We start from the raw sequence: 27,895 nt of genomic DNA on the forward strand, positions 1-27,895 counted from the left end.
TCACACAGAAGGCACAGGAAGGCAAGGTGAGCCCCGCCCCCGCTGCGGTCCAGGTCCTGAGTGTGGAGCCGCGTTCTGCCCGCAAGTCAGACCAAACCCCTGCATTTAAGATCTGTCTTCCCTGTGAGCCCCAAAAGGGACTGGGATGGACAGAGACCGCACCTGAGTCTGAGTTCCTGACCGACCTGGGCCACTCCAGAATCTGCGTGGGAGCGTCCCATGTCCACCGTGGGCTGGCAGCACTCTCTTTCCCTTTCTGAACTAGAACGTTGGCACCACCCAGAGCCTGTGACCAAGCTGGGGACAGAACTGCCCAGCCCCTCTCCAGGATGGTTTCTGCTCTGAGCTAAGAGTGTCCTGTTTTGGGGAACTTGATCTTTGCAGTGAGCCTCAGGGACCTTCCTCTTCTGGAAGTCCCCAGGCCTCCCATGACTCTTGTTTCAGGTCAGCAGGGGGCCAGGGGAGCCAGGAGACAACCAGACCCCATCCCAGGACTGGACTGCTGTGTCGGTCAGTCCCTGAGTGGTTTTGCCATCAAGCCTCTGAGCCTCCACTGTCCCTCCTAACACAAGAATGATGACTGTGGCCCCAGAACACTTTGGGGACCAGGTGTGTGAAGAAAGGAATAAGGTAGGATGCAGCTGTCGCCCCATTTCTCAGTGGAAGGAAACTGATAGGGATGCATATGTGTTGGTCAAGGATCTACAGGGAGGGCAGGGCGCTCAGGTGGAATGTTACGCCCTGAGTCCGGGTCTTCTGACTCCTTGACTGCCATCTGCTTCCTGCCAGGTTTCCTCCAGAGCCTGAAAATCGGTGGTAAGGAGCCTTCAAGGAACACCCCATCTCAGAGGGCAGATGCAGGCCAATGTTGGGAGTGAGAGGTGCAGCCACTGAGAGACACTACACAGGCCTGCCTGCCCGGCTAACGCCTGGACAAATGGACAGGGCACCTGGACAGGCACAGCCAGCAAACATGGATTTCTGCAGGGTCTTTATCAGCCTTGAGATAAATAACACTAATGACATGCAGAACGTAGTCATATCTCAGAAATATAATCCATTACTGTCCTTTGCCTTTGATAATTAATTCCAGCATCAATGATCTAAGAGTTACTGATAGTCATTTTTAAATCATCATCTCATAAAAAGATAATTTTCTCGGCATAGGATGATGTTTCAAATTTAGTCTATAATTAATTGGCTCAAATTAGCTGCAAGGAGCCATTGCCGTGGCTCTGTGCAGTCTCAGGATGTGAATTATAAATTGGCTCTGCTGCTGGCCTCTCAGCTGTGCCCTTTTTGGAAGTCTCGGGTTCAAGAATGCAGTTTGGCTGGGATGGAACGGTCTCTACTTTGAAAAGGACAGGCTTGTCTTATCTCTGTTCGTGTTTTTATTTGCCTAATGGGTGGCTACCAGCTGCCGGGCTCCTGCAGCAGATGCCATCCCCAGGGCTCTTCGGCAGGGGTGTCTGCAGCGCTTGGCCTCGCCCTCGGAGATTCTGGTCCTTTTTCCTGTGCCCAAGGCAGGCTGGGGCTCAGGGCAGGCCAAGCTCTGGTAGAGTGGACCCGGACTCTGGGTGCTGGTGTAGGAAACACCACCTCGAGGCCCCAGGCCTACTCGGAGGCTTCTTCTTGGTAAGGATACCCCTGAGGCATGAGGTCCACCACAGCCTCCGCCCACCCCCAGCTTGCCTCCCTGAGGCTCTCACAGGCGTCTTCCCATGGGGCTGTGCGCTCTTGTCTGCCCGCAGAGCCCATCTCTCCACACCTGTTTCTGGGTTGGTGCTCATCCCAGACCTGAGAGCTGCCTGGATCTGCCTACCCTGCCTGATCACAGCAGCATGGGTGCTGGGTGCTTACTTTTGCAGATTGTCAGGGGTGCACACTTCCTCGTCGTAGAGACCGTCCTTGTCCAATAGGGTACCTGGGGACAAGGGGGTGAGAGTGGTCACTGCGGGCAGGGCCCAGCCAGCCTCAAGGAGGGCTGCCTCCCTGGGGCAGTAGGGTTAGGCCAGGGCTTCTGTGGGCTGGGCAGCTGAGTGCCCCCCCTCTCCCCAGCAGTGAGGTCTTGGGGGCAGGTCTCTCCGGGAAGCCCATGGGGTATCAGGCCTCGGCAGTGCCCCTCCCCTGCCCCAGTCCCCCTCCCCTCCCCCCCAGAGCCCGTGCCCAGCCCCAGCTCACCGATTGCCCATGGCTTCTCCTCCCCAGGCCCCAGGCGGCAGGGGTCCTTGTAACGTGTAAACAGGGAGTGCTGCTGCTCCAGCTTGTCGTCTGTGCAGGGAGGGAGGGAGTGCTGAGGAGCTCCTGGTGTCTGGCCTGTCCTGGAGGGCCACCTGCCCCTGGTTCCGGTCTGACCAGAGTCACCAGGTCCCTGTCCCTCAGGTAACTGCCTCTGGGTGGGGTTTGTGTCCCCAGACAGATGGATCTGTGGTTCATCTGTCACTGGGTTTCTGTGTCCTTGAGAATGCCCCCTTTAACAGCCCTCAGAATTGTGCCTGGTGGGACTTTCCTGGTGGTCCAGTGGTTAAGACTCCACGCTCCCAATGCAGGGGGCCCAAGTTCAATCCCGGATCAGGGAACTAGATCCTGCATGCCACAACTAAAAGCGCCCGTGTGCCACAACTAAAAAAAAGATCCTGCACGCGGCAACAAAGATCCCGCGTGCCGCAACTAAGACCCGGCACAGCCAAATAAATAAATGTTTAAAAAAAAAAAAGAATTGTGCCTGGTACAAAGTAAGAGCTGAATACAGACTTGGTGAGTATCATTAGCTAACCCCATTAGTCTGGGTTTCAGAGGCTCCCAGCCTTCCCTGCCAGAGGTTCATCTGTGGGGTATCTCTTTTTCTCCAGCGAGGTGGCCTCTGAGCTATTTAGGGAGATCAAGTCCTCTTATTCTAGGAATTCTTGGGGGCAGAGAAATCATAGTCTTGCCAAATGTCCCACCCCCATGCTCTGGAGGAGCAGGAAGTTACTTGAGCTGCCTGACCCCGGTCTTTGCAGCTGTGACTGGAACCCATGCCTCCCCGAGTGGCCGACCCTAATGGTGAGGAGCACGCCTCACCAGAGGAGCAGTTGTCAAAGTTAAAATCTCCGCAGACGACGTCAAACGCCACCAGCTCCTCGGGGTTGGCTGCGCTGGACGAGGAGGTAGATTTTCGGAAATCAGCCAGCCAGTCCTGAAGCATGTTCAGCTGCTCACACCGAATGTCACTGTCCTCTGTGCGGCAGAACCACAGAGAGATGATGAAGCTGCTGCCAGGCCCCAGCCAGGCCAATCCCAACACTCTGAGGGGACATTCCCCACCCGCTGAAGCTTGGGCCCCTGGACCCTACCTGGCAGGGCGTGCAGGTGTGTGCAGGAGATGTACCCGACAATTCTTTGGTCGTGAGGTGTATTTCCTACCTGCACCTGTAGGGGAGGAAGCAAGGTGTTGGTGATGAGGCCTATGAGTTATCACTTCTCTGAGCACAAGGGGACACTGGCGACTCCTGCCCCCAGCCAGGTCAAACTCTCAGAAGCCCAGCTCTGTCGACTCCTGGCTAGACTGGGGCCCTGGGAAGAACAGCACATGTCCTGCTTCTAGGAACTTCTGCTCCAGTGTGGGAGGCAGATGCATGAAGAAGTACCAGCCTGTGGCATGGTGAGTGCCACCGACAATTCAGGCACGGTTTTACAGGAGAGAGATGCAGAAATTGCTCCCCACACCCCTGCTGTCTCCTGGTGACCAGAAGGGCCACATGGATGACCCTGAAGTGCCAGCCCCTTGGTTCTTTGTCCACTCCTGCCTGGTGGCTCTTTCCTTCTCCCCTTGGTCACACCCTGGACCTGATCATGGCTTGGAGCCCATTCCTGTGAAGTCTGAATTAGGCTCCCCTCTGGGATGTGGTGCAGCCACAAAGCCCACCACCCTCATCCACTGTGAGATGCCTTGGACCTTGCCTTCGGCTCTGTCTTCCCAGTCTCTGCCTCTCTGGCTTCATGAGCAGTCATTTTAACTGCTTTTTGATTGTGGTCCCCTGTTAGTCCCCAGATCTGGGATGACAGCTGTGGCTGGTGTCTCCATGGCACCTATGTCATGGCTGGCCCCAGGCACCCCATGGCCTCCATCCTGAGCCCAGTCCTCCTTCCTCCACAGGGGCTTCTTCACGCTCTACTCTCCCCAACCTCGGTCCTTGCCTGCTGCTCACCTCCTTCACTGGAGACAGCGTACCTGGCAGGTGGAGTGGGGCCGAGGGCTCCTCCCTGACTCCCTGCCCAATTGCAGGTTACCCTGGCAGACTGTTTCCACGGGTTGGCATAATGAAAACGAGCAACTCAGTTGTACAGCACAGACAACTCGGCCCCCAGTGGTGAGCCTGGTGCAAGCCTGAGCCCTTGTCGGGCTGTGGTCGGGGAGGGGAGGGTTGGCAACCTAGCCTGCGGGTTCTCAGGCCCTCTGCTGGAGGCTGTGACAGGAGAGTCCCTCCTGGCGTGCTCCCCAGACCATTCTCGGGTGCCCTTCCCAGAGGCCTCTGGTTGAATCCACATCCTCTTCCTCTCTGGGCTTTCCTCCCATCTGAGCCTCAGCTGTCTTCCCCATATTTCACTAATCTATTCCAGACTGGGTTTCGTATGATGTTGAGACCCTGGACCTCGGGAAGTCTCCAGGGAGGGTGACTGTAGAGGCCAGTTCTTGGCTGAGGTGCATGCAGCAGCAGCGCGGGTGCCCCTGGCCTCTGCTGAGCATAGCTCTGCCCATCCTCCAGCTAACAGTGGCCTGGACTCATCACGGGCCCTCTGCTCTGAGAGCCTCGGGAGGCTTCCATCCTTCTTTCTGCTGCTGAAGTCAGGTTGGTATTATTCTCCTCCATGAGGTCTTTCTCGTCATCGAACACCCTTAGCTTTCTACAGCTCTTCATCCCCTTTCCCAGCCTGGATAGATGCACATCTTTCCTTTTCCAGTGCCCAGGCAGATGAATGTCTGGTTACTTGATAATGGGCCTGGATTTGGGGCTGTTTGTAAGCTCATATGTTCACCATTCACTTCTTGCCCATATTCCAGGCCCAGACCTTTGCCCAATGGTACCCCCACCCCTGGAATCCCTTGGAAATTACACACCATTGGTTCCCCCTGTTGCAAAAACACAACACAGCTTTAAAACCACAGTGCCCCCAGAGGCCACACGATGGTGCTGTCTGCATCCTCAGGCCAGGAGTCTGTTCTCTCCTCTATAATAATATTCACGCTGTGAGCACCATGCCTAGCCCTTCACGGATGCGGCTTTACTAGAGCCTTACAACAACTATGAGGATTATACTAAAATTACACCATCCGTGGCCGGGGTCATGAGGCTCTGGTGGCTGAGGCCGGTTCAAATCTGATGCTCAAATCTGACATTCTTGGCTCATGCCCATTCCTCCCCCTGCTCTACACTGCTTTCTGAGCTCCTGGTGACTGAGCCACGCTTTTCAACAACTGCCCATTTGAGGCTTTTAGTGCATAAGCCCCTCACTCGCTCAGCACTTCATGTCACCTGCCTGTGCTGAATCCTGGGTGGGGACGGAGACAAGTGCAGGGAGGCACCACTCGGCCCTGCTGCTGAGGAGAACCTGCCCGGAGGGAAGACACGCAGAACGAGGTATGTCAGCCCCCCGCCCTCTTCCTTCCATCAGTCCTGTGAGGTCCCCAAGATCCACTTTATTATGTGCTGGGACCTAACTGATTCCCGGGGCTTGAGTCCTCGGGAGCCTCAGAGGCTCGTGTTTCTCTTGCAAAAAACAATCACTCTGAGAGGTTGTGCCTTTAGTCCTGGTGGACAAAGACTGTCAATAGAGCAGGGCCCAGAATCAGGCTCTGTCACGCCTGAGGCAGAAGCCAGTCCATTCCCTCCCTCCTTTCTCCGGGCATCTCGGTAGCAGGAAAGCACACTTTCCTTGAGGATGAGGAGCTCTGCAGAGTAAATGGGAAGGCAGGGCTGGATGGGGAGCCCCGGGTGAAGGGAGCAGCCCGGCTAGCACATTTCCAGCCCCTGGGCCCTTCTGGGGCTGGCCTGGCTCCTGAAACCTCGCTTATTTCACTCTTCTACGTAGAGAAAGAGGCACACTCTCGCCAACAGAGATGAGCTGGGTCTGCTGTGCCGGGCACAACAGCTCTGCTCTCGAGTTCTGTCTGACGGGAGAGGCGGGCAGCAAGACATCTGGGGCCAGGGCTGAGGAACCCCCGAGGGAAAGCTGGCTTGTGCTGGACGCTGCTGAGGAGAGCTCCACTGAGGTGGGGCAGCCAAGACAAGGGGCATCGGCACATGGAGGCCCCTCAGGGTGCTGCTGGAGCAGAGCCCAGGGATGTTGGAGGGGCCCAGGTGAAGGCTGACTTCTCCCTGAGGCAGCAGGAAGAGGGTAAAAGGAGTCAGACTTGGGACATGAGGAGGACAGGTTAGAAATGGGAGGACAGCCCAAAACATCTGGGTGGATGCAGAGGAATGGTGGCCTGGGCAGTGATCTTGCAGCTGGAGATATGGGGTGGACCCAGAGGTATCTGGAAAGTGAAAGTGGGAGCCCGGGTAGATTGACTGGGCTCAGGGCAAGAGAGTCCTCAGCAAGTGCGGAAATGGAGGCTGTGGAGCCACTTCCCCGGGCAGGTGCCTGGGGCCGGCTGGCCATGGTGTAACAGCTTGGAAATGAAGAGGGCTGGCCAAGTGGGGCCACCTGCTCTGGGGGCTGCCAACCCCCAGCTCAGGCTGAGAGCTGGACAGAATGCAGCAGACATGGTGCTGCCAGATCTGCCAAGGTGGGGAGAGAAGTTGCAAACTGAATTTCATGTGAAATTGCTTGATTTTTAAATGTTGGCCAACACAAGAAATTTTTTAATGGTGTGGACCAAATTAAACACATCTGAAGACTAGTTTTAGATCCAGGAGGTAGAGGGCTCTTCAGCATTTAAAGGATGGGCAGGCGACAAGGAGCCTGGAAGGAACAGCCAGAGAGGTAGGAGGTGGGAGGGAAGCCCGTGTCGGAGGGGCTGTCCCAAGGAGACTTGTGACCCTGGTGGGCATGATAGTTGGGGTGCCAGGCTGAGGAAAGAGAGGAGGAGGGGGCATGTGGGCTGGGGGAAGGCTTGAAGGGGCCCTGGCCTTTGAGCGGTCTGTAGTAGAGCAGGCGGGAGGGAGAGGGTGCGTTCCCTCCCACCCACAAACTGACATGTCCCTTCCTTCCCCAGAAGGTCACTCCGGCTGCTGAGACAGAACACTGACAAATCATATGCCAAAATGGGGAGGTTGGTCTCCTGTAAGAGGAGTGCCTTCAATTTCAGCATCTCAGGAGAGCCAGGGACCACAGATCTGCGCCGGCTGAGCCACACAAGAGCCTGAGCGATGGGAGGGGAGTTCTGGGCGTTGGGGTGTGGCCCTGGCTCCCGCAGGCTCCATGTGGACCATCCGCCGGGCCCTCGCTCCTGGCAGGAGCTTGACTGACAGGTGGCACTTCCCTGGACAGGCTGAGCACAGTCAGAGCTGAGGCCTGGGCATGAGCGCCTCACCACGCTGGGCCTCCACAGTAGCCGCACCAGCCCCCTCCGTTCACGGAACCCCTTCTGGGAGAACTGAGAAGTCTTGAGGGGAATACAGAGAAGATCCGCACCTGAAGCAGCTGCTGCCTCTGGGGGCGGAAAGCCCCGTTCTGTAGCAGCTGGCCAAACGGTGCTTCGGAAAACTTTGGAAGCACCAAGAGCAGCTTTTGGACGGGGAGCAGAAAGTCAACACGCTGAGCGTGTCAGGCTCAGAGGAAGATAAATGCGTAATGACCAAATTACCGTGGTCTAAAAGCTCTCCCAATTGCATCCAAATTAGCAGAAATAATTATGATTCACTTTAATTAGTGACTGTGGAAGTGAAGCCTCGGGCTGGTGGGCAGAGGGCCTGGTGTGGCAGCTGCGTGACAGCCAGGAGGAAGAGGGCATGCTGGCCAGTGAGCCTGGTGGCCTGAGGCAGCGGGTGTGGTAACGCCCAGGGCCTGAGAGGCCTGCCTGCAAGCCTACCGCCATTTGTCTGCAATGATTCAGAGAAGGGGCTCCCTGCCTCCACCGCCTACCACCTTCACCACCGGCACCGTGGGAACCTCCCAGGCCTCGCCGCTCCCGTGCCGCTCCCCACCTTATGAGTAGGCTCTGCGTTGCCCCCGCTTTACAGATGGGGGAATGGTGGCTCAGAGATCTGAGGAACTTGCCTGAGATCACCCAGCCTGGAGCCTCGGCTCCTGTCCCTGCATTATTTCCCTTGTCTCTGAGCTGGGGGCCCCCCAGTTCCACTCCATGAAAGGTCTTGTCTGCCCCATGCCCTCCAAGAGAGCGAGGACCCTGGCTGCAGCCTGCCTCCCCCCATGGCTCTGGGCCCTGCTGGCTGAGGCCTCCTACCTTGAGATACAGAGCTCCCTTCGAGGCCAGGCTGTCGGAGGACCGCCCGTTGGGGTAACAGTGATAGGCCACGTCCATGATGGGGTAGCGGCTGGCAAAGAAGAGGCCGCTGTTGAGACACTTGAAGCTGCAGCAGCCATGGCAGCCGTAGACTCCGACATCATAGAGGATGTACTCGAAGTAGCCGTGCAGCTGGTCTTTCAACTTGGCGGCCGCCCGCTTGTCAAACACCTCCTGCAGGCATAGGAAGTCCAGGTTGGCAGGAAAGAAGGCTGAGACCTCGTGGTCAAAGGCCTCGTCCGGGTGGCGCCTCCTGCGCACGGCTGCCTTCTTCGCCACCGAGGACTTGTACGGGAGCTTGCTGTTGGCGCCCGGCTCCCCACCGCTGCCGTCAGCCCCGGCCCGCGCCTTCACCAGTGACTCCCTGGAGGCCGAGGGGCTGCCCAGGCTCCCCGAGTCCCCATCCCGCTGACTCTGGTTGGGCGTCTGGCCCCGTGGGCCCCCACCAGCCCCGTTCCTGGCCTGGCCCCCAGAAGGGGGGTCGACGGCTTCAGGGGGCCGGCCCCCCTCGTCGCCACTGATGCGCACGATGCAGGCGTCCTCAAGGCTGCCACCTTCAGCTGGGTCCCCGGAGGCCAGGCCATTGGCAGCCTCGTCGCTAGGGTGACGCCCACCGTATTCCACAGAGGCCGTCCTCTTAATGCTCCCAGGGACGGCCCGGGCCACGCCATCACTGCCCTGCGGTGACACCAGGCTGCTGAAGCTGGCCGCGCTGATGGAGGTGTTGGTGGGTGAGTCGATGTAGATTTTGATCTGGGGCCTACTGGCCCCATTGCGGATTCTCTGGCCGATTTCTTTGGCCCGGGCTTGGGTGTTGAAAACGTTGTTGAGCCTAGCCAGCGAGTCCGGGAGGAGGCAGAGGTTGGCAGTGGCGAAGCAGAAGCTTTTGCCAGGACCTGTACCCTTCCATTCACTGTGCAGGGCCGCCCCGCTGGCTGGGCCCTTGTCCTCCAGCCGGGAGTAGACGTAGGGCCGGCGGGCCGACTGCAGGGTGGACCAGAGGAGGAACCCAAGGAGCGCAAAGGGCAGCGAGGCGACCAGGAGGGCCAGGTAGACGGGCGTGAAGAGCACGGTGCAGAGCAGCTGGAGGTAGCACGGGTCATCTGCCCGCTGGCGCTTCTCGTAGGTGGTGGGTATGAAGGAGGCCAGGAGCCGGTCCGCCAGCCAGTAGCATGGGAAGATGAGGGCCCAGGACACGGCGTGCAGGGCGGACAGACAGCTGTTGGGAAAGGGGGTCGTGTACAAAACCATTGCAGCTCAGTGGGCGCCGCAGCCGGCCCTACTACATGATGTCCCTGGCGGTGCAGGCACTTTCCTGGGCGGGGCGGGCGAGTGGGGGGCGGCCGGAGGAGGGTCACGTGCTGGTGAGACACGACTGTGGATGGTCAGCGGCACATGTCGGCCAGCCAGTCATGGTTCCCCTCAGTGGGCCATGCTGGGCCACCAAAGGCTGCTGGAGAACCTGCAAGACAGAAAGTGAGGGGTCTTTTATTCATCTTTAGGGGGCCAGGTCGGATGCTGGGGTCGTTGCCCTGCTCACCCGACTCCTGCCTCCTCTGACATGAGCAGGACTGTTCTGAGGACCAGGCCGGAGCTGGCAGGCTCACGTGGGGCGTTTGGGACCAGGAGCGGGCCTGGCATGCTGCATTTGCCTGTGTGTTTGGCTCTCTTCAAGGAAACTGCCTGGTGACCTGACTGCCTCTAGCTGACCTTTTTTTTTTTTTTTGGCTGCACTGTGTGGCTTGTGGGATCTTAGTTCCTTGACCAGGGATCGAACCTGGGCCCCTGGCATTGGAAGCTCAGAGTCCTAACCACTGGACCACCAGAGAATTCCCTAGGTGACCATTTTGACTTTGTAAGCTAATTGCTTGGAAACTGGCCCAGGATTTGAGGAGCACAGTTTGTGGGCATGTAGGGCATGGCGGGTCCTAGAGGATGCCTGGGCCTGACACTGGCCTGGAGCAGCCTGAAGCCCGTCAGGAGCCAGGGGTGTGTTTAGAACAGGCGAGGGGTAAGCCTGAGAGGAGCCGCAGACACAGCCTCCTGTCACTGAGTGCCAAAAAGGGGCCAGGGGATCCTGGGGCAGAGGGCAGTGTGGCTGGCGGGGCCCCGGAGGGGAGAGTCCCTCCACAACCAGGCTCTCACTGTGCCCCAGCCTGCAGCATCAGACCGTCTCTGCCATCCCAGTCCTGCTGAGCCCCAGCAGAAAGTGCCTGACGAGGACCCAGGCACTGTGTGGGCCTTCCGAAGTTCTAGAATGATCAGAGTTACCCAGTTACAGGGGACCCTGATGGTCCCTGTGACCTTTGAAGAAGCTCCCTGGAGCTTTGAGGGTCTGGCCCAAGCTTCTCCCCTAAGCCCCCCCGCCACACAGCCCCAGGGCCCAGCTGAGGCTCACAGCTGCCAGAATGAGTCCACTCCGGGTCCCCACCCTAGCCTGTGCGGGAGCTGCCATGGGTCTCAGAGCAGGCCCAGGGCCCCCGCCGGGAGAGGCCGCAGGTGCATTCATTGTACTGAACGTAGAATCAATAAAGACAAGGGTCTGGACTATTTACCCAGCCTCCAGGGACCAAGGGTGATCATTCTGTGGTGCAGCTGGTATAAACATAACGCAGAGTTTTTACGACCAGATCAGCTGGGGGACTCATTTCCTGTTGATGTCTCACGGGCCCAGCCCTGCTTCTGCCATGGCACCTTGGGGGTCTGTGTCCACAGGGCCGTCTGTCCTGGCCCCACACCCTCTCTTCCTCCTGCCTTCCTGGTCACCTCAGCCGGGACCTGGGTGCCATCTGGACTCTGCCTTCCCTCAGTCCTCACATCCTATCAGTCCCTCCTGCCCACCCAAGCCCCCGTGGAGCCCCTGTGCTGGTCCAGGACTGCATCACATGTCACCCACTTTCCCGGCCTCTTCCCCATCAGGCCATCCTCCACACGATGGCTGGAGAGACTCTGTTTAATCTGATCACATCACAGACGCCTCAGCCCCACTGAGGCCTTGCTCAGCACTTATTGGGCGTTGCGTCTCCCCAGCCAGGCCCACCCATGTCTGCAGCCCCAGCCCTCTTTGTGTTCACCTCCCAGTCTCCGGATGTGGTTTCCTGTCCACGCCTTGCTATTTTCTCTGCCCCTCGTCTAGCTCACCCTTCTTCTTCTAAGACTCAGCTTAGAAATCACCTCCTCAGACAAGCCCTTTTGTCCCCCTTGCCAGGTGGCTTAGGTTCCTTCTCTGGGGGCTCCCGTCCCCCTTGGGCATGGCCTGATCTCTGCAATTCTAGATCATAAACGCTCATGGGGTGAGGCTACCTCCCTGCAGAACTGGGGGCTTCTTGGAAGAAGGAGCTGCACTGAGGGCGCTGGGGTTCCCCGGGCTGCACCAGCAGCGGGATCTCAGGAAATGGGTGAGTGAACCTTGATCGATCTGCCTCACGGTGTAAGGAGGGGGAGTTTCAGTCACCCAGTCGCACTACTGCAGCCACCATCTGATGTCGGGGTGTGGTGCTCAACCTGGAACAGAGCTTAATGTCGGAAGATGAACTTAAGCCGGTGGCTGTGTCTGGTTCTGAAGAATGTGTTTCACAAAGATTTTACTTTCTTCAGAGGAAATCACTTTGAAGCAAACACAGGAAGGTTACGTTTCGAAGCAGGTGTGTCTACTCAGACCACAGCCATCTGACCAGGAGCCCCTCACTCAGGTATGAGCAACAAGGCTCACTGGTGGTGAGGCCAGAGAGCCGGCCCCAGTATCTTCCCTGCCACATGCTGTCCTGGAGCCTCAGACTCAGCCAGTGGCCTTCACCACCTCCCCCATACCCAGCCCGAATCCTGGCCTCTGAGGGCCAGACCCCGGGTCGGGGATGTCCTAACCCTGATGGCTTTGGTCCTGTGATTGGCTCTTTCAAGGGCCCTGTGAACTCAGGCCAGACTGGTGGGCTCGGGCCCCAAGACCAATTTCATAATGACAGTGGCTGAAATTGGAGGACTTGCTGCAAGTGTGCTGACCCTCTGTGCCATGATCTCCTCTAACCCCACAGCAGAGCTGTGTCACCTCTGTGGCTCAGGGCTCACAGCTCAGGCTTGGAGGGGCTGGTGGCTACCCAGGGAGGCCACACCTGCCATCTGACATACTCACTTGTTCTTTCTTTAAATCCCAGCAGTTTCATTTGAGTTTAACCTGGAGTTGGGGTGACAGCCCCCTCGCACTCCCACGTAGCCTGATGGGTTTGCCTTCCCCTCTCCCACGGCATACCGAGTGTACACCTACAGGAGCCAGCTGGCTCCAGGCTGGCTGCAGCAAGAGCTGCAAGAGAGGATGCAGCCGCCTGAACCATCTGGGCCCCCAGGAAGAGCCTGCAGGTCCTGTCCCTGTGGGGTGGGGTGTCTGGAGCTGCCCCAGCTGCCAGGAGCACCTGCGGTTGGTACCAAGGTGTTCGGGGTTGGGGTCCAGGCCAGAATGGGGAGCCCTGGATGTCGCTCCAGTGTCAAAGAACAGACCCCCTCCCACGTCTCCCTCCCCTTTCCTCTTCTCTGTAGTCTGAGGTCATCAGCCCAGCCCAGCCAACGCCATCTTCCCCTGCCCCACCCAGCACCGTTCCCCTGTGCTCAGTCTCAGGCCACAGGCCCCAGACCCACAGTCTGCACCGCGGTCCGGAGGAGCTTCCGAAACAATCCGATTAGACTCTTTCTCCCTTTTGTGGTCTCATTGTTTCGGGGGACGAAGTCCAGTCTCCCAGTCTCTGTCTAGGGTCCTCTGTGTTCCTGCCCTCACTGGCCTCTTTCCCCACCCAGCCTCCACCTGGGCTCCTCCACCACCTCTGATGCCCACTGCTGTCTGACCTCCAGGCCCCTGCCGGGCTCTCTGCCTGAGACTCCTTTCCTGCCTTGTTTCCTATCAGCTTCTCCTTAACTCTTCAGGGCCCAGCTGATATGCCGCCTCCTGGCGGGGTGGGATGGGGGGGCAGGAGGGGTCTTCTTTGACCCACCCAGGGCTGCCTGTGACCCCCAAACCCTCTCCATGCTGTGCTGTCATCCTGGCAGGAACTGGAGTGGTTTAACATCTGGATCCCACAAACGGAACTCCATCAGGACTGTCTGGCTGAGCTCAGGGCGGGCCTGAGGAAGGAATGGGCCCTGCTGTGTCCAGGCTGAGAGGCTGGGAAGGTGGAGCGGGTGGGGCTGTCTGCCCTACAAGGAGCACTGTCACACTGTGTTAGGAGTCAGGCGTGGCCGAGCCCTGGCTGTGATGACAGCTCTGGAGAAAGGATTTGGGAGGAAAGGAGAGGGTCTGTTCTATTCACGCCTTGCTGCCCTCCAAGCAGAACTGGCCTGTGTTCCGTGGGGTGGCCATAGCTCCGTTATGGGTCAGAGGTAAATGCAGCCTCACTTCATAAAAGGCTTCCTGAGATAAATCCTTAAACCTTCGGTTGTGTGTGGCTCATCCCCAACACTGGCTGATCAGGGTTAGGATCTGCTGGGACAGGGCTATTGGTTGGTGGTGAGTGTCCCTCTTCAGCTGCCCTGGGTCCTCCTCACTTCTGCTGTGGCCCCCAGTGCCGAACCCTTTTCGGCAAGTTCCCTCCCCAGCCCTGACTGCAGTGGTAGGTGTGACTTTTCTGCCTTCCCTGGGCTGGTCGTAGGAATGTTTTTTGTCCCCATTCAGGCATCGATGGATTTGAGGGGGCTGGCAGCCCAGAGGGCCGATGGGCAGCGATGGCCATCACGGCGGTTCTCCGAGATGTGGTAGATCCGAGCACCTCAGTCCTTCCTGCCTGCCATCCTGGCCCTTCACGACTCTCCTAGGTCCCCTGTCCAGAACCCCTCCACCCGCCTCTCCTTCCACGGTGCCCTGGACATAAGGAGCCTCAGGTGCTGCCCACATGCCCTGCTGCCACGTGCAGTCCCTGCATCCACGCACAGAAGCTGCTGACACAGTTGACACAAAAGGGATTGCCACCAATGGAGCTGGTTTCTAAAGCTCTGTGGTTAATTATTTTGTCTCAGTGAAATGAAAGGAGGGTAAACAAACAACAATACATTAATTAGTCTGATCTACACTTTCTCCACGAAAGAGGAGAGCAAAGTTAAACATTGGAGGCTGGCAGCTTTTCAGAGAACCCGAGAGTCCTTGGAGGGCTGGCAGGGCAGGATGTGGTGCACAGGCACCCAGCCTGCGCCCCCAGTCCCAGCCCTTTCTCTCGTCTGGCCTGGCCCGGGTTCTGTCTCCCAGGGAGGAACACCTGCCTCTCCTCCCTGCCGCAGTTCTCTGCTTCCGTGTCCTGGGGTTGGCACCTTTCCCAAGCAAAGTCCACCATGGGCATTTCTGGTGGGGCTGACAGGTCTCTCAAAGGCCCTGTGTGCTGAGCGGTTGCCAGTCACCCCTGCAGGCAGGATTGCTCTCTCAGGTTCCTATTTTAAAGCCGACCATCACCCTCGGGCTTATCCCTATTGTGAATCCTGGTGTGTGGCTTCTAGGGTTGCTTGGGATGACCTCTGCCCCAATACCATCATTTCCAGAACTGGCCTGGAGTCCCAGACACCCTCAGGTCCTGGACTCAGGAGTGGGGGTCTACAGAGTGCCCAAGAGAGGGCTCCCAGGACTCAAACACTCTGTTCTAGAAGCAGAGACCACAGCCTCACTCCCTCACCCCCGGCTGCATTGCTCAATGCTCAGCATGGGCTCAAAGGTCAGGCTGACCTGAATGAAACCCTGGCACTGGAGTCAGGCTCACTGAACCTCTGTCTCATCATGGGAGTAACAATACCTGCCTCCCAGGACTATCATGAGGATTAAAGGGGGCCAGGCCACTAACATGGCTGGCCCTGTTTCCTTCCCTACCTCCCCCTCTCCTTGCAGGGCCTCCCTGACCACCCCTCCCCTGAGGCTGGCCCTGTGTGCCCTGTTTGTTCTCCCCGACCTGTAAACTCAGTGGAGTTTGCAGACAGGACCAGCTGGTTCTGTGTGCTGTTCTGGGGCAGCCTGAGCCTGCCTGCTGTATTTCTAGGCCCCGGACTGACCTGCAGAGCCCTCAGATTCTCAGAGATGCCTCCACACCTTAGGTCGGAGCCGCTGGCCTTCACTAACTTGTTCCTCTCCCTGCGGCGAGGACTGGACTGGGTCTGATTGCGACAAGGAGACCGGGCTGTGGAGCCAGGATGGACAGAGGAGCAGAGAGCTCCACAGTTTGCAGATGGGAGAGGACGAGGCGGCTGGTCAGGTCCTGGACAGCACCTGGGAGGTCACAGGCCCAGCCACTCCCAGACAGGCAATGCCTGGGCCATTGAGAGCAAGCAGCTCATACCGCAGTTGCTTCTGCAGGTTACTGATGATCTGTGGTGACCCGTCAACACGGAGACCCCTGTTTGCTAACCTGTGACCTGCGGCCACCACAGCATGAGAAATGGGGACTCGGACTGATCAAAGTCACTGTCCTCAGAGCTCTGGGGCTGGCTAATCTGCCCTCCCCTGGGGAGGGCATCCTCAGGAACAGGGCCTGGCCAGGCCTGGTCCTGTTTGAGTGAAGATGGCAGGGTAGAGAGATGGGTCCCCAACAACCCTTGTGGGCGAGCTGCAATGGACAGGATCTCTGCTACTGGATGCCAAATAACACTGGCACTGAGACGCCATCCCACTTCCATCTCCCTGGGAATTGGACCTGGCATGTGTGCTGATCCCCAAGATGAGCTGCACAGAGGCCCAAAGGGTCCTAGGGGTGCTGACTTTGAATTTAAATTTCTCCTGCAGCATGAAAGTGAGTAAGCCAGACCAGTTCTACTGGCGAAGGCAAGCCCTGGCCCCTCTGAGGAAGCCCACACCATCTTTTGGGATCTCTAAGCCTTACTTTGGGAACTTCTGGGAATCTGGATCAGGTGTTGCCCCATGTTGGGCTAGGATGGGCCCTGGCCCTCCCTCACACCACTTGCATCTGGTCCTCATGCCTGCTGAGCCCTCTCATCCCGGCAGCAGGGCTGGGAGTCCTGGAGCAGAGGGACCTCCTCTCATCGTCTTTGTTTCCAAAGGCTCACGTCTAGCAGGAGCTGAGCCAAGCCCCAGGTTTCCGCAGGAAAGGCGGAGAGGAGTGTTCCAATCCAATGACCAGAATGTGCTCGCATCCCCGGCAGCACTGAGATCAGGGCCGGCCCATTTCTGCCTGGATGCCGGCTGGGGAGGGGTTGGCATGGCAACATGAACTCTGAGCTGCTGAAACTTGGAGTCAACTCGTAGCTGGGAGGACAGAAAGAACGACGGAAGAGGATGCTTTCCCATGCGACGCAGGTGAGACAAATCCAGGCTAATCCCTGAAAGCCACATCCCAGAAGCAGAACCGGGGTACAGGGTCTGGTGTGAACACGTGCTGTAGCAACGACTCCCACCAACACAGCTGTACCAGGTAAATGTCTATTCACTCTTCCATGTCCAAAGCACCTGCCTCCCCTTCCTTGAAGCCCTCCCCAGCCTCCCTACCCCTCCCATCTCTCCCTCCCTTGCATATCCCCAACTGTCCCTCTAATCTGGTACTTGCCGCTTTGCACATAAGGCCCCACACCAGCCTGGGAGCTCCCAGTGGAGTCTCAAACACCAACACAGGCCCGAATCCTAGCCTGCTCCAGCGCTATGGATGTGGCAGACCTACATTGCTGCCCCACACCAATGCAAGGGGAGGGCCATGAGCTACACCAGGCCAGTCGGCATCCCAGCAGCCTCTTGACCCCACTGAATGGTCACACGACCCTAGCCCTTCCTGGATCCCTCGAGAAAGAGGCCTGCATTTTCTCTGAGATGGAAGCACTAAGAGCCTAAAGCTTCTGGAGCCCTCCTGGAGAGTGAATCCAGTTCAGAGGAAAACAGACCTTAGGTCTGGAAGGAGAGAGGTCAAGTCCTGGTGACATCTTTGAGCTCCAGTTTCCCTGTGCCTGAGGCCAAGGCAAGCCCCAGAGTTTCTAACTAACGAGTTGGCAAAGTACCTTTTTCTTTGCTCTAGACACTTTGAGCTGGGTTTCTGTCACTTGCCCCCAAAAGGATCCTGACTAATATATACCTGCTACTTGATTTTTCCAAAACTTAATTCTTATCAGTTCCCTTCCTGTGCAAACCTCCCTTGGTACCCCCTGGCTTGCCTACTGGGAAAAGGGGGTCTCCCTCCCGAGTCCTCGAAGGCCTGGTGAGACCTGGTGCCTGTGGTTTGTGCCCCATGAGCATCCCTTAGGAGACAGCAGTGCAGATATTATAAGCACAAACTCTGGTGTGAGAAGTGCAGGTTCAGGTCCTGCTTCTGATATTGGACAAGGTGCTTAACTGACTGTCTGAGCTGTAGTTTTCTCATCTGTTAAGCACACATAGTAACAATATCTCAGGGTAGTTAGCGAGGATGGATGGGCAGCACTTAGCATGGTGCCTGACACATCTCTAATACAGTCAGCCCTCTGAATCCACGGTTCCTCACTCCTCTGTATCCATGGATGCGGATCCCACAGATACGGAGGGCTGACTCGAAGGGACTTGAGCGTCTCTGGATTTTGGTATCTGGGGGAGGTCCTGGAACCAATCCCCTGTGGATACTGAAGGACGACTGTAATATTACTTTATTACTACTACTACTACTGTTAATTTCTTTGTTGCAAAGGCCCTCAAGATACAGCTGGAGCCTTTGAAGTTTCCTCCTCGTGTGCTTGGTTGCTTGACAAAAAGCGTGCCCTGCTATCCCAAATGAGGGGCGGGGATGGTGCAGGGGATGCCGGGCCTCCATCTCCAGACAGGACTGTCTATTGTGGGCTGCTTGTGCAAGCCCAAGTCACAGGCCTCTGCAGAAGCCAGATGCAGGCAGTGGGGCCATAAAATTTTCAAAACGAAATTTTCCATGGGAGCTATTAATGCGTCATGTGGTTTCTGAGAATAGGAACAGGCTGCAAGCAGCTCTGTGGCGCTCCTTCAATCAGTCAGCCTCGGCATTTCCATGTCAGAACTCAGAAAGCCCAGATAAAGGCAATTCCTGCGTGACCGGAAAGCAAATCTTAAGCCAAGTTGAAGTTATATGTGCTGGGGTGCCCCAACCAACCTAGTGTTTAGAGTTGCAAGACCTCTGGGTTCAGGACCTTGTGTAGCAGGGATGTGGGCCAGTTGCCTGGGAGTGTGGGCTCCATAATGGGGTGGGGCTGAGTTCAAAGATCTGGCCACCCTACCCTCTATGGTCTGCCATTCCAGAATCATCTGTTGGTGACTGAAATGGGGACTGTTAAGGAGAAGGCTGGATGGTGGCTGATACCTAAATCCACCCCTGCGCCATCCTGAGCGGCATCTTCTCTCATTCCTATGTACCCTTGTATTAGGTTCAGGAACCTGCCTGCAGCCAGATCTGTCTGCCTAGAGTCTGCTGAGGGCTGAAGCCCATAGGGCGCCTGCCAGTCCTTTGCCCTCACGACGGCTGAACCCAGGGTGGGGAGGTGCTGGGGGGTGAGGGCTTCCTGCATAATGAATATCAGGTCTGAGATGGCCCTGTTCACAGGGTCTGCTCCACTTGGCATTGACAGGGCAGCTCCAGGGCAGGACTGGAGCAGGCAGTTGTTGACCACTGGAGAGGTCACGTGCCAACAGCTGAGCATCTAGACGGGCCTGGGCCTCCTACTTCAAGAGCTCTGAGCCTGCCCAGGTGCTGAGGTTTGTGCCTGAGCCTCACCTTGCAAGTGGCCAGAAGCCGGGCATCCTGGAACTCCCTAGCAGGTCACGTCACCTGCCTCAGGTGAGCCCTGTGTTGTCTGCTGTGTGACCAGCTGAGTGCCAGCCCCCAACAAGTTCCCTGCTGGCCAGTGCCACTCAGGAGAGTCCTTCCTCAGGGACGGACACTAGGAGGAATCTCGCTTCTCTCAGGCTCCGCTGTTGAGGCTTTTGTCCCAGCAAAGTCCCTGCTTCACTGACATGAGAGCTGATGTTAATGGTCCCTGAGCCGAACAAGGCTTGGAACATACTTCACTTAAGAAGAAATGACAACATACTTTCTGTGGGAGTGGAACTTTAAATACAAGTCCACACAAATGGCAGGATTTATGCAGACTCAGTGTTCAGCTGGGTTTCAAATACAGCCTTTCCTCCTGGAATGGATTGGCTGGCAGAGCAGTGTGTAGGCATTTCAAGGCACCAGAGAACACAGATGAAGACAACAAACCTCCCTAAAACGGAATAGACTTGCTAAAATTCTTCTGAAAGGAATCATTTCACATTCAGCCTGAAGTTTTCTATGCAAAGAACATTTAACAAACTGAGTCCTAGAGGAGAATTTATGCAAAGATTAAAAAGCAAATCAGTGCGAATGAGTAAATAAAATCAGGCATCAGCATCTCACCAACCTTCCCTGTAGCTCTGGGCAGCTGGGCCCGAGGGCTGCATTTCTGAACCGAGACTGGATCTCACTCCCCACTGAGGGCTGAGGTCCTTGTCCTGGGCCCTTTCAGAGGCCTTGGACACCAGGCCACTGCTATCCTCAGGTCCTGCCTCTGCACATGGCACCACAGGAGCCCTTGGCTCTGAGAGAACCAGCCAGAAGACCTCCTGAGAGAAGATGGCCCAGCTCAGGCCAAACCATGGACTGCTTGCTTGGGGAGGCCTCCGACCTGCCTGCAGGGCTGTCCTGGGCCTGCTCCAGAAGGTATAACTGGGAGGGGATTGGGGGCTGCTGTCTGCTACCCTGGGGAGTGGGACTTAGAGCTACATAAGAATGTGCATAAGAATGTGAATTAGTCATTTGTCCACAGCAAAGACCAGTGGAGAAGACATCATGGGGATCTATAGCCCCCCAAGTTCCCTCTAATTGCTACCACCAAAACTGCTTCCAGGGGTCTTCTGAGGCTCTGGGTTCCAGTTAACCCCTGCCTCTCTGGTAGTGGTGCCCTGTCTATACCTGCTCTTAGCTGTTGAATCCTACACTTCTGAAAAGGGAGACAAGAACTCTTGGATGGAGACCACATGTCCCCAGATTGCTGGTGTAGACATTGCTAGTGTAGACAGTGACGTGTTTCCATTCAGGAGTGACTAACTTAAAAAGATATGCATGCTTTGCCTTTGTGAAGATCCGGGTTAGACTTTTCTTCCCTTTTTGCCCACATCTGCCTGCAAGCCTAGGACAGGCCTCTTACGTCGCTTCTTCTGGCCCCTAGAGCAGTGCGGGCCTACTTTCTAGGCATGAGGCAAGATTGCACCTCCTGGTCCCCTTGCAGTTGGGTGGTATCGTGTGACTAGCTCTGACCCACAAGCTGTGAGTGAAAGTGATGTGTGTCACTGCTGGGCCAGAGTACTTCACAGCAGGTATATGCGGTTGGTCCTGGGGGCCAAGCAGGGCCTGCAGGGGATGGGAGGAGGGAGCTTCGAGATGAAGCCAACAGCCTGGGGTGTCAGAGCCCAGAGGCCAGGCGTGGTCAGACGCTGCCAGGTCGTGCTGGCTGACTGGTGCCCGCCAGGCCTGGTGAGGGGCAGAGGCAGGGGCAGGGGCAGGGCAGCAGCTGTCGAGCTGGGAGGCTGGGGGTGCTCGGCATCCATTCCCTATGAGTCAGATGCTGCTCGGGGTATTTCACAGCAAGGGCCTAAGAATTTCTGGGGGCAGAGCCTTGCTTTCTAGGGGTGTATATTAGAGTGTGTGGGGGTCCTCCTAGAGGGTATGGAGACAGGAAAGTGGTGGGTGGTGGGTGAAACAAGCAGTGAGCAAGGGAGGGAGGTAAGATGGGGTGGCAGAGAGAGCTGAGAGTAGGCGCGAGGAAGGCAGTGTCACTCAGGAGTCCTGCCTGCCAGCCTGTGCCCTCGATGGCCACAGTGACCGCCAGATCCCAGATTACAGGCCGGGAGGAGACGCCGGGGGAGGAGCAGCTGTGGAAAATGGGCTTGAGAAGAGGCTCCAATGCATGCACTTACAGTTTACCCCTAGTTGGTTCTGTTTAACTTAAGTGCTTAGAATCCGGTTAGCATCCAACCCATACCACACAGACCTCAGAGTAGTGAGAGCCTGGTGTGTGCTGGCTGCACTCTGGAAGGACTGAGTGACCCCCTGGCTGTGACCCTCTGGCTGGCTTCGGGTCTGGGCAGCCACCCAGCTTGACGCTACCTGCACCACCCCCACTGCTAGACAGAAGGTGCACAGGGTATCTCACCGGGCTTTCCGGTAGAGATTTGGAAAGAACATTTCCAGAACAGAGGTCAGCACCAATGCGAAAACAGTCTATGCAGTTTCAACCAGATTTGCTTTAAGAAACAGGTCCAACAGGAGGCCTAAGCGGCTTGATCCTCATCTCTCCCTCAGCTCTCTTCCCCCTGGTCCTGGGCCACCATCCTTCTTGTTCCCTTCCTGCCCTTGGGACTGCTCTTTCTCCGAGCCCTTTGTTGTCCCCTCCTCCCTGGCCCACCCCTTAGGAGCTGGACCTTCCCCTGCCTCCTCTCTCTTCTCTTGGTTGATCTCTCATGGGTCACCTGTTCCCAGGTGATAGCCCAGGTGTCTCTCCTGACCTCTGACCCCATGAATTTAATTGACAGCTCTCTATCTTCCCCTAAAAGTTTATCATTTGTCTTCCTCTACTTCCCCAACACCAGCTCTGTCTCCTGAGTGGTCCTAGGCCCCTGGACCTCCTCCATACCCACCTCCTGTCACCCAGCCCACGGTTCTGCCTCCCTAACCCCTTGCATCCATTCCCATGGCTACGCCCAGTTCAGGCCTCACCCTCTCCCACCTAGATGCTGTGACAGCCATCACCTGGTCCCCCTGCAGCTGGCCTCCCTCCTCTGATCCACATGGCAGCTGGTGGCATCTTTCTAAACTACACATTAGGTCACATTGCTCCCCTGCTAAACTCTTCAGTGGCCCTTGCTGACCCCAGGAAGATGCACCTGGCAGAGAAGGACAGGAAAGGGGGGGCGAGGCCCTGCAGCCTGATTGCTTTGCATCCGCCTACTTCTGAAGTCCCGGGGACCCCGACCTGCGCAATTTCCCCCGAAGCCCTTCTAGCCCTCCATGCCTTTGCTGAGGCAGTTTCCTGCAGCCATCATCTGTGCGAAGGGATGAGGCCTCAGCAGAGGCGCTCAGGGTTTGGAAGTCACAGTGATGGTCTCTTCACCAAACCCCAGCCAGTCCCCTCCTCTGTGGCCCCAGGGATAACTAGAGACCTTTGGCCCGGCTCAACTGAGCCATTTCTCTCTTGACCTTGTTAGTTTCCATGCATTTATTGCATGTTTGCAGTCTGCACACCAGAAAGGTAACCAGCCTCCCATACTTTCAGATCTACCACACTAGACACAGAACTGAGAGAGCGAAGGCTTGAGCAATGTGGGCAAATTCCATACCTCAAAACAAAGGGAGGGAGGGCCTTATGTGTGTGGCCCTATAGGGTGTCTGCAGGACCAGGGACCCTGCCCGCGTGGTGACACCAGCAACTTTGGAGCTCATCCACCCACTTTGACCTCCAGTCCTGGGGAACTCAACTTCTTTTTTTCCCTTGCAGACACTCAGTACTTTATCCCATCACCTGTATGTGGGGCACAGAGTAGGCAGATAAGAGGAACCCCTGATGACTGATTGACAAGCGACAGCCCTGCCCCCTGCAGACCTGGAGTCCAGCCAGGGTGGCTTCAGCAATCCAGCTCATCTGGGGCCACCTGTGGCCCGCTCAGGACCTCAAACTCATTTCCTCCCTCCCTGCCACACTCTCTCCCTGTGAGGTGGGACTACGAGCCAGTCATGGCAGAGCCATGAGGGAGACTAGAAATGAGCCTCAGAAAAGCAGAACTAACAGTCCACTTCTTGGGACATCTGAGCAGTTGTTGCACAGAACACATCTCATAGAATGTGCTCTTGACACTGATGGTGCAGCTACACTGTACAATCACCCCAAGCAGATATTGTTGGCTCCATTTACAGATGAGAAAACTGAGACTCAGAAAAGTAAATGACAGTCCCCAAGAAGTGTAACCTGGTCATCAGACCCCAATTTCCCTTTCCTCTCTGCATTTCTCACCAAAGTTTAATACACATGATATGCAAAATATGCAAATGAGCGCTGTCCAGCACCAAGCCCTGCTACCTCCAGGACAAGTTCCCCACACTATCCCCCTTGTCTTGCTTGTTCTTCCCTCTCAGTTCCCACCAAACAAGATCCTCACCCTGTCTTTCCAGTCTCTGAAGCTTACATTTGTCACCCACCCCCACTGAGCCCTTAGTGAAGACCCTAATAAATTTCCTCCCTCCCTGTGGACTGCCGGCCTCATCCATCTCCTCTTTTGTTTTTCCATCCAGTCACCATCACCTTGGACCCCCAAATCTCCCTACTCCCAGCTTGGTGACCTCCCCAGAAACCGTGAAAACATCTAATTTACCAATATTTGGGAGGAAGCAGGTTCTTATAATGGTCTTGCTGTGCTGGCTCCTGGACTGAAGTTCCCAACTGTCAGGGGGTCAGAAAATGTGTTTCTGGTTTCCACTTTTATTGTAGTAGTTTGAATTATTTCTCTGGGATGGATTCGAGACTAGAATTATGAGGTAAACTTTAAAGCTTCTGATACATATTGCCAAACTGCTTTTCTCCAAGGTTGTTTGAGAGTGCCTGTTTCACAGCATCCTTTCCGTGAAATGCACTGGGTTTGAGCATTAAAAAAAATTTTTTTTAAATAGTTTAATGGGTAATGATATCTGATTACAATTTCCAGGATATTTAAATTGTATTCCTTCATTATTGTGAAGTGCTGCCTCAATCCTTTTCCTACTTACTGAAGGAGTTAGAATTTCCTCCATAGATTTGGGTGTGTCAGACATACCCCCTCTGCAGGCATTGAACCACGTGAGGGTCGGTCCAGAATGGGACCAAACTGCTTGCCCCAGATTGCTTACCCCAGAGCTGTGTTTTCAAACTTTTTATCCAAGCAGCAGAACCTTTTCTCAAACAATCTCACACAGCACCTCTTTATATAAAACATTAATAAGTAGCCTATGAGGGGAGGCCTGGAGCGCCCCCTCCCGTCCCCCTCCCCCTTCCAGAAGCTCTTCTCACCTGAGGAGGGGCCGCGGGGACCTTCTTGTCCTTCTGGCTGAAGAGGGAGCACTCCCTGCGTGAACTCAAGGACCTGAAAGTAGATGAGCGGTTCACAGAGGTGTCCGGACCTCCACAGTCACCGAGCAGCGCAGTACAAGTGACCCAGGTACAGAGACCGAGGGGCCGCACCTGCGCCGGAGGCACCGCCACACCCTCCACATCGCCAAGGAGAGGGTGTGGGCCCCGCTGTCCCCACGAAGTTCAGCCAGAGGGGGTGGGAGCTGAGGTTTGTGGGACAGACCTAGACAGGCCCGGGGGATAGGAGGGTTGACAGGTGCGGAGGACTCCGTGGGTGGGGGGCACGAGGCTTCCACGTGGACGGCTGGACCCTGGCCAGGCCGGCGATGTGCAGGTGAGTGGCAGGGGAGAGGCGAATTAGGAGCCCCGGCCGGGGGGGGGGTGGGGGGTAGGGGTTTGATCTGATAGGCGAAGCTAGAACAATCAGAGTTCTCCCCAGGAGCTTTGTGTAATCTCAGCCTCACAAAGACACCTGAGGGTGGGGGAGAACTGAACCCAGACCCGGAAAGAGGGACAGTGGCTACTGGGACGAGGGTGGGGCACAGGGAGGAAGTCGCTTGGCCGCAGATAAGGAGTAGACCGGCAGAGGAAAGGCTCAGCGGGGACGCTTCGTGAACCCAATGGGGTCTTCGGAGGGGGGCGTTTGAGAGGGCGCTCGTGTGAGCGGAGACCTTTGGACACGAAGCCACCGGCTCCTGGCATTCCTTGTTGACCCAGTCGTAGGATCAGCGGGCCCAGACACTCACTCCCTAGTAGGGGTTCTTAGGCCCGGCTGACTCTCTGGCCCCGCCCCACTCTTGTAGCCCCGCCCCTGCCTCAGGTGTTGGATCCACCCCGATTTTCTGGTCGCGCGGCCCCTGGGCCCTGGGCCTCAGGCACTACCTGGCCTCGACTCTCTCGGCCCCGCCTCCTGAAACCTGGCCCCGGGCAGCTCTCTGGCCACGCCCCCTGGCCTCGGGCAAAGTCCTGGCTCTTTAGTCCCTCCTTCCAGTCCCAAGTCACGCCCCCGAATTTGCAGCCGAATCCCTGGCTTTTGGCTCGGCCTCTTGGATTTCGGCCCAGGAAGTTCAGCCCGCACCCCGCGCAACCCTGCGCGGAGCTCGTTGGTTTTACACCTTTTCAAGCCAGTTCTGCTGCCCGGCCCAGAGCCCTCTTACCACCCTCACATCGCAGGCAAGGCAACCGTTACTCCCCAGGGCCCCTCTGGACCAGACCCTGTCCTGTATATACACTTATTTTGCAAATCACCCAAACTGTTTCAGAAAAATCTGAAATTGAGTCCCAAGCCCTCTGCCCTCAAGCCAAAGATGTTGCAGAGGAGCTGGAAGGAGTGTCTTCTCACTTGGGAAACAGTTGGGCCCTCCTGATTAGAAATCCATTAGAAAAGCTCCAGAACAAGGGTTCTAGTCAGCTGAAAGGTCTTGGGCAAGTCATTTAACTTCTGAGCCTCAGATGCCCCCTCCCCCGTAACACTGGGGTTCCCTACAGGATCTTGGATGGCTATGGCCAGGACCAAGTGAGCACAGGTACTGGATGTTACCAGATCAGAGCGGGAAGAAGGAGGCCTGAGCCCCTAGGTCCTCGCTCTACATGCTCTACACGAGGGGGCCCTTGTTTTTATGGGGACACCCTGGCTTATTTCCTCTGAGTTAAGCACTTGGCAGGCATCCCTCCCCACCCATGGCCTGGGGAGTCCAACCTGCCAAGACGTTGGAGGGTGTCCTGTCCCCTGTGCCTGGGACGCCTGCCTCCTCACCCTCAGTAAGCCGCCTTCACCCTGCCCCTAGACCACAGGCTGACAGACATATGAAAGTGGACACAAAGGAGCCATCCCAACCTTTGCAGCTCTCAGCTCCCACCACGCTCTCCCAGAGCAGTGAGGAGCTCACACCTCATCTCTCGATGAGAGATTTGCCAAGGAGGGTGTCTTTGTCCTCAGATATTCCCCTAACTATCGCCCGTAAGCTGCATAGCCTCTCTCCCCTCCCAAACTCTTCTGAAAAATCCCCTGTGTGTTTTTTCAAAATAAAATTAAATGACAGGAACTAACTATTTAGGGAGGGGTTCCTGAGGGGAAATGGAATCTCTGCAACCTTGAGATTACAGGACTTTTCCTCTTCTCAAAAGACAAGAAAAACATGTCAGATCATTGATATTCTGAGCCAGACCTTGTTTTGAAATACGCTCTCCTCTGTCCTTCAACAAACTACAGCCTCTCTCCCTCTTTGAAAATAAGACCACATCAAGTCAGGGATTAGAAATGGGAAAAATTCAATCAGAGCCTCCCTCTGCCAGTTATACATCTCAGTACACTCCCAGGCGAGCAGAATCAGCTCCCACTATAACCCAGCTCAGCATCATCATTCAAAACGCACCAGTAGGAAATGGTGAAACAGAAGGACCTTTCATCCCGAGTGAGCGAGGCCTGCAGCACTGCTCTCCTAGCTCTGGAAGCTGGCGGTGTCTGGGGCCAGTGGAGCTGGGGCCTGTTGCTTAAATAGGCAGTGGGAGGGGGTTAGGGCGGGCCTGGGGGGGTGGGCATGGAAAGTGGGCCATTTACCCAGCACAGAAAGGCAGTGTCCGCCGAGCCAGCAGTGGTCCTAAACACGCGCCTGCCTGCTTATCCACCATGAGCCTCAAGCCCACAGGCCCACAGACCACAGACCATCACCTGGGATGACCCCTGATGGACGTGCAGCTCCAAGTGAGACCACATGCCCAGACGCACAGAGCTTGGTCTGGGTTCCTGGATGCCTCTACCTGTCCTGAGACACAGCCTGGAGAGCAGAACCGGCTGTGGAGTTGGATGGACCTGCTCCCTAGACCAGTAAGTAGTGGCCTCAAGCAGGGCATCTCACCAAGCCTCAGTTTCTACTTTCTTGTAATGAGGATAATAACACTGACTTTATAGGTCCATAAATAACGTTTGCAAAGGGCCTAGCGCCTAGAAGGTTGGTTTGTTTAACCACATGATGATGCTGGAGTCAGGTTACCTTCAACAAAGTTCAAGCCCAGAGAGGTTTGGTAACATAAAGTCACACAGCCCTTCAGCTGAGTGTCAGGGTCAGACTTCATGCAGACCTGAGACTAAGTTGGGTTGGCAGAAGCCCCTTGAGGTGAGTGTGGGGAGCAACTGCTGGCCTTGGGGAAAGGTCTTGACTGAACTCTGGTGAAGCAGTTATCCCTAGAACCCCAGCACCAAGGTAAGGGAAGAGGCATGGCTGGACAGGCAAGCTGAGCTGGCTAGTCTGTGCATTTGGTTGGGACCTTAGTGGGGGATGCAGAAGTATCCTAGAATAACTACTAGGAATGGCTGGTGAGAGGAGTTTGTTTCTTTCTACTTGTACAGAGCAGGTCTTGTTTAGGAGCATAACTGAT

General features: G+C 56.4%; 1 protein-coding gene, 1 non-coding gene and 1 pseudogene across 4 annotated transcripts in view; all 3 read right to left on the reverse strand.

Annotated features, from left to right (window-relative positions):
* Positions 1-27,895, reverse strand: part of LOC137215410 (ras GTPase-activating protein-binding protein 1 pseudogene) — a 69,804-nt pseudogene that overhangs the window by 34,606 nt on the left and 7,303 nt on the right.
* Positions 1-27,895, reverse strand: part of SMPD3 (sphingomyelin phosphodiesterase 3) — an 82,410-nt gene that overhangs the window by 3,402 nt on the left and 51,113 nt on the right. For 2 of the 3 annotated variants that reach the window (XM_067718577.1, XM_067718579.1), the window contains exons 2-7: positions 24,458-24,530; positions 8,390-9,911; positions 3,336-3,411; positions 3,064-3,219; positions 2,182-2,271; positions 1,861-1,924 (exon numbers count right to left, since the gene is read on the reverse strand). In XM_067718577.1, the coding sequence (XP_067574678.1) occupies positions 1,861-1,924; positions 2,182-2,271; positions 3,064-3,219; positions 3,336-3,411; positions 8,390-9,700 (1,697 nt within the window). In that variant the 5' untranslated portion in view covers positions 9,701-9,911; positions 24,458-24,530. The remainder of the gene's footprint in view (positions 1-1,860; positions 1,925-2,181; positions 2,272-3,063; positions 3,220-3,335; positions 3,412-8,389; positions 9,912-24,457; positions 24,531-27,895) is intronic. The other variant, XM_067718578.1, reaches the window with a different exon arrangement.
* On the reverse strand, positions 10,206-10,278 carry TRNAW-CCA (transfer RNA tryptophan (anticodon CCA)). Its single transcript has one exon. It is a non-coding gene; the product is annotated as a tRNA-Trp (tRNA).

This window comes from Pseudorca crassidens, chromosome 20, assembly GCF_039906515.1.
Source record: "Pseudorca crassidens isolate mPseCra1 chromosome 20, mPseCra1.hap1, whole genome shotgun sequence".
Taxonomy (NCBI): domain Eukaryota; kingdom Metazoa; phylum Chordata; class Mammalia; order Artiodactyla; family Delphinidae; genus Pseudorca; species Pseudorca crassidens.